Source organism: Numida meleagris, chromosome 1 (genome assembly GCF_002078875.1).
Source record: "Numida meleagris isolate 19003 breed g44 Domestic line chromosome 1, NumMel1.0, whole genome shotgun sequence".
Classification (NCBI taxonomy): domain Eukaryota; kingdom Metazoa; phylum Chordata; class Aves; order Galliformes; family Numididae; genus Numida; species Numida meleagris.
Genome location: NC_034409.1, coordinates 130,323,627 through 130,335,351, shown reverse-complemented (window position 1 = coordinate 130,335,351; position 11,725 = coordinate 130,323,627). Strand labels below are relative to the sequence as shown.

Genomic DNA, 11,725 nt, shown 5'->3' with positions numbered 1-11,725 from the left:
TGTTATGGTTTTGTGATTTTTTTGTTGTCGGTATTCCACATCATTACATCATGTAAGGTATGGGCAGTTAAAGGGTTAATTCCCCGGTTACTGTAAACTGCCTTTTTTGGTGTGGCCCTCTGAGGGGGAGGGGAGGAGGTGCACTCCCCAGGGGTCTTTGCGGGAGAGGGGGTGGTGAAGCCACGTGAGAGACGCGGGGTCTGTTCCTCCCAGCCTGGCGGAGAAAGCACGTGGTCCTCCTGCAGTTTACTGTGTAAGATTTTCAGCCTGTAAACCCTCTATCATAATTCTACTAGCCTCATTTTGATATATTTAGTAAAATTAGTTGTTCCTCCTCAGATCGGTGCCGCTGTTTTTTTTGTGTTAGATCCGTCTACGGGTCCCCCTCTTCCCAGGTTGCGGCTCCGCGGCTTCTCTGCCGCTTTAGCCGCCGGACCGCCCGGGGGCTGGCTCTTATCGCCGGCGATTTTTTTTTTCTTTCCTTCCTCTTTTCTCGTTTTTTTTCTTTTGGGCCTGTCCCCCCCTTGTCACGGACGCAGACCCTTAGACAATACCGTGACAATTCTGAATGCTGATGCTAAAATAATATTGTTCTTTCAGTGATTTAATACTGTTTATTTTCTTAAAACTTATGTTGTCCAATTTTTAGTATTCTTTTGTTCTGCGATACAAAAGTAGAATATCACAACTGTTTATAGGCAAGAGAACTATAGTTTTGATTGACAGTGGAAAACTGGATCTTCAGAATAAGGAAAACTCAATTCGTTAAGACCAAATAATTTAGATTTTGCTCTGTAAAGTGAAAAAGTGCTCTGCTCTGCACTGAGGCCTCATCTCAAGCAATGGGTGCAGGTTTAGGTGCCACAATATTGGAAGAACATACATAAAACTGTTAGAGAGTACCCAAAGAGGGCTACAAAAGTGGTGAAGGGTCTGGAAGGCAAAACATATGGGGAGCAGCTGAGGTCCCTTCCAACTCAGGATATTCTATGATTCTATTTCACAGCAGTTTCTTATTTGTATTAAGTATACCTAAGTTCACATATACGCATTGAGTGAGTTTATAAATCCAACACAGAATTTGGACTGAGGTCAAATATAACAGTAATGAACCACCTAGGACCATCTTGGAGTAAGAGCAAATTTGGGTCATTGATACTAGACTTCTTACATTTTTAAAGAGTATCCTATCTGCTGACCAGTGAACTCAGCAGACATACATCCGAAACTTTAAAATCTTTGTTTAGCTGCAGAGTGAATGTGATTCAACACGTTCTGAAATAGGGCTGCTGAAAAAAAAACTGGAAAATGGAAGAGCATCCCTGAAAAACCTGGCATCTTCGCTCGTCTCCAATCATGAGAGAGAATTTCAGGCACAGACAGCAGAGCAAGAGTGAGTAAATGACCAGGAGGATATTTTAGTTGTGTTTTATTTTGTTTTGTTTTAAAATTATTTCCGTGTATTCATACACATAGATGTATGTATATGCATATCTATCTAGCTGCATTTTCAAATGACCAAAGTACCTTGGACACCTTAATAGCAGAAGATAATAAAAACCTGCTTCTAATTCCTCAGCTATAATGTAAAATACTTTTCTGTGTATATTTTACTCCAGAAGGGAGTCAGTTGCATGGTGTAGCTGCCCTTTTCATTTTGTGTAATTCTGTTTGGTAACTTGCTTGGGGATTATAGCTGCTGTCTAGTTAAAGTGTATGAACTTTACAGTGCTGTGCAGAGTCGAGATTTCACTCAGCTCAAAAACACAACGGCTCAGCTAGAGTTAGAACTGGATATCACCAGAAGACAGCTGGCAACTGAGAGGTTTGAAGGGCAAGTACATATTTTTGCATTATGTTTCCTCCATCTAAATGGAGTGAAATACAATATAGTACTAAAACTCAGTCTAATTAAAAGGATAAACAACAAAGTTTGGCTTTGCTCTGCTCTTCACCTCCTATGTGTTCAGAAGCTACTCATGCCACAGTGTGTGAAACAGTTAGATAGATTCACACCGTTCTGTCTGCATTAACTGTGTTTCTGATTTTTCTGCTTCATGAATGCAGCGAGGGTAAAAATATTACATTGCCAAGCATTATTTTAGGTATGTAAAAGAAATGGTTAGAAGAAGTAGCGATGTGACTACAGCACAGGTTTGAGAATCAGGTATCTTGTTCAATTGCAGCAAATTACTTTGTTGATACTCTATTCACTCAAGAGGATGAGAGTTTTGAGGGTGAAACATCTACACTTGAGGACAGGTCTTTTAAAGATGAATTTCTTAAATGTCACAGTGTATGTTTCAATTTCAAGTTGTTTTCTCCTTTACCCTGAAGTCACGGCAAAAGCTGCAGAACTTTGAGGTTAGATGTGTGAGTCAGTTAAAAAGGTAGCATCACGTGTACTTCTTCAGCTGCATAAAATAAGCCATCTGGTATGCTAATATAGCAGTACTTTTGTTTCAAAACAGACTCAGTCTTCTTTAAACTGTTGTTTCTCTGCTTCTCCACTGTGACTGCATCCATTTTGTGGTTTTTAGTTGATCCCTGATGCTTCTTCTTGAGGTGTTCACGGGCAAAAAGCTGAATCAGCCTCCATACTTAAGCTCTTCTCCTAGTAAAGGATAATTTGTTACTCACATAGTTGTTTACAGCTGCAGTAATATCAAGATTTAACTTATAATTTGTTAGCACCATAAATGAGTGCGCCTATACATTAGTGTTGCTTCACTACGAATCAAAGATCCTCCATTATCATTCTTGAACACAATTTCTCTTCTACTTCAAGATAATTACAAACATGATCACCTTAATTGTTTTGGAAAGAGCAAAGTTACATTTCATTGTGCAGCCTGTAAGTTAGTTGTAAGAACAGTATGCAGAGAGTTATCTGTCTTTCAGAGAAGTATACGATAAACACATCTTAAAAAAAAATAGATAGCAAAAACAACAACAACAACAAGTTAATAAATATGAGATAACTTTGATTTTTGAGAAGTGCCCAATCTGACTCTAAAATAATTTTTAGGTAGAGAACGTGCTGTACAGGAACGTCGATGCCAGAATCGTACAATCACATATCAGTTAAGCTCTACGTTAAGAACATCATCATCTGAACGTGCTCATCATCAGCCTCCTGATTGGTCTCTGGACAGTTCCCTGGAAGGACAAGTAGTTCAACAATGTTTACGTTCCAAACACTGAAAAAAATTAAATAAAAGGATGAACTCTGATATTTCATGTCAAAATATTGGCTCAATTACACAGATTTACACTGCTCAAGGAAAAAAAAATGTCACAAGAAAATTCAGAACCACAGTCTTTGGATGGTACTCCTTTACTATAGCCATAAATTTTTGAAACAGTAACAGTAGTAATGCTCCATAAAGTCTTGAGTTGAATTGACACCATATTTAAATGCATTCTATAAGTTTTCAAACACTTGTAATCTTGTGGTGGAAAAAAACAGTTTTCTTTCCAGCGGTCACTGAAATGGAGCCTCCACCGTTTACATCTATTCCCCTGTCAGTTTCAGTCTCAGATTAATTTTGTATTTGGTAGCTGTCTGCTTGTTGCCTCACAGTTCGTACAGAGGCTGGTGGCAGCATGCAATAAATGCCAGTTGAGTGGGAAAAATTCTCAATTCCTTACTTTCAGGAAATGGTGTCTGCTTTTGAATTGGTTACGTACTTCTGAGATGAGTCTTGTTAATATTTTGGTAACTGGGATTATTACCTTTGCCACTTAATTAATCTTTGTTACCGAAGGCTCTAAGTACATAAGTCCTAAGAATACGAGCCAAGGCTCCTTGTGTCAGTGAGCTGGTTCTAGGGCTCTTAACATGAAAACACAGCAGTGTAAGACTGTAATTTGGTAGCTGTTGGCAGTCTTCGGTAGCAAGTATAGTCCCTTTACCCTCTGAAAGAACCATGTCTGCTCCTTCCTATTCTGAGTGTAGTGTAGCTCTTACATTTGTTGAAATAAGCTCTGTATCGTTTGGGACTGTTCAAGAGAAACATAAACTTGTAGAAACAAGTACTTACTGGTGGAGAGGAATCTTCTGCAGCCAATATCTGAATGTGCAGTAAAACACATTGAGACAGCGGTGCTGGAGTTACCGTTGACACCCTTCTTACACTACAGTATTTTCTGCACTGTTTTAGCACGCATCCTAAGATAGGAGATGAGTCAGGCAATCACCTTTTCATTATATTGAGAATGTGGTATCATAAGTAAACTGGACGGTAAATTTACCTATTCTCCCATCTTTCTCTGTCTTTACTGCCCCAGACTCCTTGTATCAGTAAAGTGAAAAGAATGCTCCTTGTAGTAAGTCTTGCAGACATGGTGGGAAAGATCTTTTTTTGTACGTTTTCTTTGATAGGAGTCCAAAGCTTGCATTTCCCTTCAAAAAGCATTGTAGCATATTTGCACAATAAAGTCTAGTGCTTCAAATCATCTGTCTGGATTGACTGTTAAAGAGACAGGAAGCCTGCTCATAGTGTTTTCAGAATCAAAACCTTAATTTTTTTTCATGGAAACCCCAGAATCTATTTATATGTTTATTTATTTATATGTTCACTGACCACTACAAAATTAGACTATTTTTTGTTTTGTTTTCTGGGAATTCTTCATTCAAGAACTTCTAGTATTATATTCACAATGGCCTGTGAAGATTCTGCACACCAACACCATTTGGAGAGTTCAAGTTTAATTTGCATTTTATCATTTTTCCCTGCTGAATGTTTAATTTCATTAAATCTATTTCACAATTGCTTCTATGGATTTACGTATGCTCTGTGTTGTTCAGCGGGAAGAAACTGGTATGGATAGCTTCCTTTCCCTTCCCTCCCAGCTCATGTATTTTTCTGCTACACGGCACATCCGTCTCAGCAAACATAAAAAATACAAAATTGAGGTTACACTGATTGTACTCACATTGTACTGTAATTTTAACATTGTGCATTATTTTGAAAGGTTAGTGAATATAAATAAACAGGATAGAAAATAACAATATGAAACTTTACTGGGAGGAAAAAGTGTCTACATTCAGGTGTTATAATTTGAAAGTGTGAGGGCTACTCTGAAAGTAATGCCTCCTATTTTATGATGTTGGCCCATGATGACAGAGGCGGATGTTGGTGGGATGGCGGTAGAGGTTGAACCTTCCCATCAATATCCCATTACAATTTGTCAATGGTTTACGGGCGTTAGGCCCAATTCCGTGACGAAGGGGACGGGGGACCCACAGGCCCACGTCCCGGGAAAAGGGGAAAGGGGAAAAGAGTAGGGAGATGGCCCTGAGAGCAAAGAACAGCGGCAACAATCTGAGGAGAAACAAACTAATTTACTAAATAAGATATCGGAATGCAAAACAACACACTATAGTACAATATAATTACAATTTAAGCTGATAAATCCAATGCAGAGAGAGAGAATGTCCCAAAATCAAGGTAGGCCTTACTCTACTACCGACGATAAGACGGCTGGAGAGCGAGGTGCTGCCAAGACGAGAGACGGCGGAAAAAGGGACGAGGTCTCGTGATCTGCAAGTTTTTATACTGTGAGCTTTTATCTTTTCCCTCCGGCTGGAAAATGGTAACAGAGGAGCAAAGTGCCGCGGGGAATGTAGTAGTCCTTCTCTTCCGAGAACCAGGTACATTCCCTACATGATGTTATGATGTGGAATACCAACAACCGAAAATCATAAAACCATGACACAATTACATGTTGTTGCTGTGCAACAGATTGTCGGCGTTACAGAATTCCCCCACTCAGTGTGGCACCAGAATAGCAAGCTTCAGAATAGCAAGTTACCAAGTTCTTAGAATAGCAAGTTTCCTTTATTGTGTTTTACACACACCTTATATATCCTTCACTCGTAAGCAGTAACTCCACTCACGGTTAATTATCCTTAAGTTCTTCACAACAACGTAGATAACAAACAAAGGGTTGCTTAACTGTCCCAGAAGTGACCGCATTAGCTGTGAGTACTAAGGACTATTCTGTTTACACCTTAGCCCTGTCTCCAGACTCCGGAGGCCTCATAGAGATAAGATCTACCAGAGTCTGTTGGGCTCTTTGTTGTTAAATCTCCCCCACAACAGATGGCAGCAGAGGGGCAGTGTGATACAATGGTGTCTGACATGGAAGTGAGCATGAAGCAAAGGCGAGTCACTGAATTCCTCCATGCAGAAAAACGGCACCCACTGACATTCATCAATACTTGCTGAACATTTCTGGATACAGTGGATGTGAGCACAGTGAGGCAGTGGGTGGTGCATTTCAGCAGTGGCAACAGCTGGTGCAGATTGTTACTAGAGCAACACGCAGTCTTCTTCATCACTGGAGAAAGTGCATAGCTAATGGTGGCGACTATGTTCAAAAATAACGTTTCGTAGCTGATAATTTACTCCATCAAACACTGTTATTGTGCTCTTTGCACCTGTTGTAGTTTTTGTGGAAATGAACAGAAGGCATTACTTTCAGAGCAACCTATGTATTTTTGCTGGACTGTGTGAAGAATGCACTTGAAAGAGCGCTATGCCATCTCAAGATAGGCAGAGTTTTTTCTTTTTTTTCCCCTTCTTTAAACCTAAACTACCTCGTAATTTGGCAAAAATAGGATAGTAACGCCAGGAAATACAACAATGTTGTGATATCTATCTATGGAGATGTGCATTTTTTGGTATGTTTATAGTATACATATATACTTGGAGTGTGTTCAGTTTCTGAGAGTTTTACTACAACTGCACTAACTTTCTAATTAAAGAGCTTTCTAATATGAATGACTACTGTTTGGTGATAGTTCTTGGCACTTAAACTTGCTCAGAATTTTAGCTACAATGCCATAATATTTGTCAATGTTATATTTCCTCCAACTTCAAATGCAAGAGAGAATGTAGAATTCTCTCCTACAAATCAGCTGGAAAATCCCTACCTCTGACTTTAGCAAAAGATAAGTAATTTCTATTTAAAACAGTAAATTACTCACCTTTTGATTTCATTTTTTTTCTTCAGTAGATTCATCTTTCTTGCTTTATTTGTAAAAGCATTTTAAAATGGTCTCCAGCTTACTTTCGAAAGCAAAGTCAAGTTGGTAATGGTTTGAACATATATCTTGTATGTGCTTCACATGCATTTGGTTTGTGATAATCTGACTCCTAAGCATTAAAATTCATATGTCAAGTAATGGTTAGAGACAGCACAATATGATTGCTCCCAACTGCTTTTTAAAATATGCTAACATGAACTATAGATATGATCCTATTGTTGCTTTTTAGGAACAGGTTTCTTTAAAGAGCCTGTGAAAGTATTTTGATGAATAATGTAAAAAAAAAAAAACCCCACACAGTAAAATATTAACATGCATCTGTAATGTAAATTTTAGGATTACCTTCCTCAAGGTAACAATACTTTACTCTTCAATATAGGTGACCTGGTTTTAATCTACAGGTCCTGATTCTTCAGTCTTTGGGGAACTCTTACTCACCCACAGAAGTCATTTCAGCAGCCACCCATGCTAAGGGGACGACTAGAAGTAATAGAAACAGCAGAATCAGACATAATGTCCTTATGTGTTTCCTTATTATGCACTTACTAAAAGGTATCTTGTGCGCTATTCCCAGATGAGAGAAGGTGGTCATCTATCTCATCATCCCAGAAGATCAGAAAGAGTCATTTGTTGTTTTACAGTCATCTGACCATACTGATTTTTTAGAAGATGGTCACAAAGACGTCTGAGAAATGTGAACTTAGCCTATAAAATGAATAATCTATAATGTAAAAGACGAGAAGGAGAAGTTAGATGGATGTGAAATAGATAACACTGAATTCTTCTTGGGAGTGGATGTGCTGCACAGAGCCGTGTCCTGAGATATAATTCCTTCATAACAAAAATGATAACTTTTCTCTATCCGATCATAAAAAGTCGGTAACTGGGTGCTCCCTAACCAAGTGTTACAGAAGGTAAAAGCTCAAAATTCTTCAGCAATTAAGGGAATATGAGGTTAAAAATATCAAGATGTAATAAACTGCTTTTTGCCTTTATTACCAGAATTAGTCTCTGTTTAGAAAACATTATGGAAATGAGGAATTTGTGTCTCTGCATATTGCAGAGGGATCATCAGGAAAGGGATGGGACCGAAGAGAGTTTTGTCAGTCACAATGGGATATAAAGTTCCAATGAATTCTGACAGCAATTAGTTGCTGTATGATTATTCATGGTTAACAAAAACCATTCAGGTGGGGATATTCAGAGAGCACTGTAGTGGCAAGATCTCTGTGAAGTCAGAAACTGAAAGATAAAAAAGAATGAGTTGAGCTTACTTAAATTTGTGGTGATTGTGTTTATTTCCTTATCACATTATTGCTGTGCTTTATTATAGTGTGTTGTTTGGAAATAAATATATACCAAAATCTAGTTATCACCTGTTTACATTTGTGACTCTTACTTACAGCTGTCAATAATGCCATACTTATAAACTTCACTTTTATATAATATTTTAAATTTACCATTTACCACAATGCTTTTACATAGGCAAACCTGAAAATACTATTTGTGTTTTGTATGAAATAAGAGCATGTTAAACTTGACCCTCAGATACTATGCGATGATTTAAAGTCATCATCTCTTTCTATCATCTCACCTCTGTTTGCATAACAGAGGACCCTGTAATATTTTTTAAAGTGTTCAAGCTTTCCTGCAGCAATGTTTGTGTAATTTCTAGCCACTGGTTTTGGAGCTGTTTCAGTAGATTTTGCTCAGCTATGGCAGTGGAAACTCTCTCCTCCGACCCACTGGCCCTTCACATTCGTTTCCAGCAGAGGGAGTATGTGGAATGAAGATGAGTGAATCACAGCTGTAGTGGAATTCACATACGCAGTTACCTAAACACGTGGAAAGATATTTCACAGTTGATTTTACACATCGGATGCTTTCCACACAGAAGAAAAACAGCTAGATGAGATGGACTGAAATTACCCACGACTGGACTTGGTTTGACTGTGTTGAAGCATACATTCTCATTTCATAACAAGGATCAGACGTTTTATTAATAAACTCTGAGGAAACAAGGTTTATTAAAATTAAAACATTATGTATAAGACATGGCCTCAAATGGTGTCTCCAATACATTTTTACCTGACTTTCTAATAAATTGCAACTTAATTTTTCTCTAGGCTCTCCCACATTTGACCTCTATTAAAATCCATAAAGCAGTTTCATCATTTATGTTAGTAGATGCAGAAGTCCAAGCTTAGTTTTTAAGTATCCTAGCTTGTGCCTTCTCATCTATACTGTATTTTCAGTGTTTTTTTATTATTTCCTGATGTGGGGGAAGAACAAACGTTTTTATCTTGAATGGAGCCTACACCCAAGCAATTATAGAGAGTACACAAAGCAAAAACCTTTGTTGTCAGAGCTGCAGTGCAGCCTTGCAGGTGAACAACGCGCTACTCAGGTTCACTTTGGACAGAGATATGCCTTCTTGCACGCAGTATTTTCTAAAATTACTGTGGATGGGGTAGCTTGCAAGTTTTAAACATAGTGCTACTCAACAGAAGTAAAATGGACACTTGAATTTCTCTCTTGGCCTGCAGGCGCTGCTCTAGAAGAACGCTGAAATGATATCAGGTTGGATATTAGAAAAAATTTCTTCTCACAAAGAGCGGTGAAGCACTGGCACAGGGAGGTGGTGGCCACATCCTCCAGGGTGTGGAGTGCCACATCCACATATGGATGTGGCACTGAGGGACACAGTCAGTGGGCATGGTGGGAACAGGCTGGAGGTTGGACTAGGCGATCTGTCTTTTCCAGCCTTAATGATTCTATGTCCCATTGCAACCAAGCCTACACCGGCTTTCCATGTTCGCTTCAGCTCTCCTACCAGTGCCGTAAGAAAGCAAAGCACAGTCCACAGCATTACTAATTCCAATGCTTTCACCTCGGACAACAAAGCAATGCAGTGTGCTACTCGTTCTCTGTTTGCAGGCAGCCCCTGCGTTTTCTATGCAAAACCACAGTCCCCAGACTCCCACACTTAAACCAGTGACAAAAAGGTGCTTGTGCTGAAACTGAAGCCCAAAAGTCATACAGAAAACTACTGAAGCAGTCAGAGGTGGGAAACTACCCCACAGGTGCCACTTCTGTCCGTTCTTCCGGCCAGTTCGGACTCGGCCCAGAAGCTCTCGCCCCGGCCTGCCCCGGCCGCCGCCCTTCACCTCAGCGCCGCGCCCAACGCCGCCTCCCCCTACGGCGCTGCCGCCCGTGCCTCGCCCTCAGCCCCGGGCGTGGCCGGGCCCGGCGGGGAGGAGCGGGACTGGCGGCCCGCAGGTGTCCGCAGCTTGGCGCCGCGGATGGGCCAGCGCCGCCCGCGTTACTCTCCGTCACCTCCCGGGCGCTGCCGGCCGCGGGTACCGCTGTCCTGCCGCCGCCGGAGGGCTGCGGCCTCGCTCCTCGCACGGGGCCCAGGTGAGCAAAAGCGGCTCCGCCCGACCCGGCGCCTTCCGTGACTGTGCAGGGAGGCCTGGGCGGAGGGGCGGCGCCAAGGGGACCCCCTGCCCCGGCCGCACCGCCGCCATTTCGGGGCGCGTCGGGGGGCGAAGGCGGCGGCCGCCGCTGCGGGCGCTATGGGAGAGGTTCGCTCGCGGGCGTTCTTGGGACGGGCGGACTGCGGCTTTCCCCCTCGCTTCTCCAACTTCTCGTGCAGCGCCGGCTGCTCCGGCCTAAAGGGATCTTTAAACCATGTGAGTTCTCTTTGGCGTCTGCCGGACGTGAGGGCTGAAGTGCCGCTAGCCGGTTTTATCGTGGTTGTGTTAGTGGCTTCCATTAACAAACTTCCCGGCAAGCACATTGAGTTCCGATTGCCGCTGATAAATGCGAAGCCCCGCTGAGATCTCTTTGAGGTGGGAGGGCATCACCCTGCTGGGTTTGCCACACAATTAATTAAAAACACACGTGTATGTTTAACACCGATCTAAGCGCTAATTGTTGGCATATTTTCATGCCAGCTACAAATCTGTGTTTTTCCTATAACTAATTTGATTGTGTTTAACTTCCACAGACTCATGCATGCCTCAGGCATTGTACACGTGTCAGTGCCAAAGGCATAAAAATGCCACCCGGGAGCATGCAGTGCGCTGCTGGTACATCATTTGTCTGAAGGGAAACGGTTGTTCATGGGTGACACACGCAAGATCTTCCCCAAGTTTTTCCTCTTTCTGTTTTTCCACCATCAATCTGATGTACCATAATTAGCTCCCATAAATCTTCCTTCTGCTGGAAGCCATGTTCCCCCGTCAGTGCTGCGTGTCCTCCTCTATTTGTCATCATTAGAACGCTCGTTTGGTTTATCACTTGCGTGTCATTAGCCTCCAAAAATAGTAACCATGCATCAAAGCCTGTTTGCTGCTTATGTGGGGCCGTGTATCCTTTCTCCACTGGAGTAATTCTGTGTTTCTCATGGCAATAACGCCTGACTGGGGCACCAGTCCTTTTCCACGCAACAGGATACGGATTGGTTTTTATGTAAATTTGAAGTGGGAGCGAGCTCTCATCAGCAGTTTCCACGGGGCAAAGATTACATTACAGAAGGGAGAAATGTAACATTATTACTGGCGCTCGCCTTGGAGCTCTTTAATCATTGAAAGGAGGCAGGCTCAAGACGGCAGTTGGCTGATCATTAAAGGCGAGGGAGCAGGTGCGCTTGGCTCTGTTGCTGATGAG

The 11,725-nt window shown here is 41.5% G+C and overlaps 2 protein-coding genes across 7 annotated transcripts in view; both read left to right on the top strand.

Annotated features, from left to right (window-relative positions):
* The window catches only part of TSGA10 (testis specific 10), a 28,039-nt gene extending 22,839 nt beyond the window's left edge, over nucleotides 1-5,200 (top strand). For 2 of the 3 annotated variants that reach the window (XM_021412982.1, XM_021412957.1), the window contains 2 exons: nucleotides 1,248-1,393; nucleotides 4,625-5,200. In XM_021412982.1, coding sequence (XP_021268657.1) covers nucleotides 1,248-1,393; nucleotides 4,625-4,649 — 171 coding nt within the window. In that variant the 3' untranslated portion in view covers nucleotides 4,650-5,200. Of the gene's footprint in view, nucleotides 1-1,247; nucleotides 1,394-3,028; nucleotides 4,456-4,624 lie in introns of those variants that run through there. The other variant, XM_021412962.1, reaches the window with a different exon arrangement.
* Nucleotides 10,277-11,725, top strand: part of KIAA1211L (KIAA1211 like) — a 64,752-nt gene continuing 63,303 nt past the window's right edge. For 2 of the 4 annotated variants that reach the window (XM_021412893.1, XM_021412902.1), the window contains exon 1: nucleotides 10,277-10,471. Coding sequence is in view for 1 of the 4 variants with exons in the window: in XM_021412884.1 (XP_021268559.1) it covers nucleotides 11,721-11,725 (5 nt within the window). In the remaining 3 variants the exon portion in view is untranslated. Of the gene's footprint in view, nucleotides 10,472-10,583; nucleotides 10,747-11,705 lie in introns of those variants that run through there. The other 2 variants (XM_021412911.1, XM_021412884.1) reach the window with 2 other exon arrangements.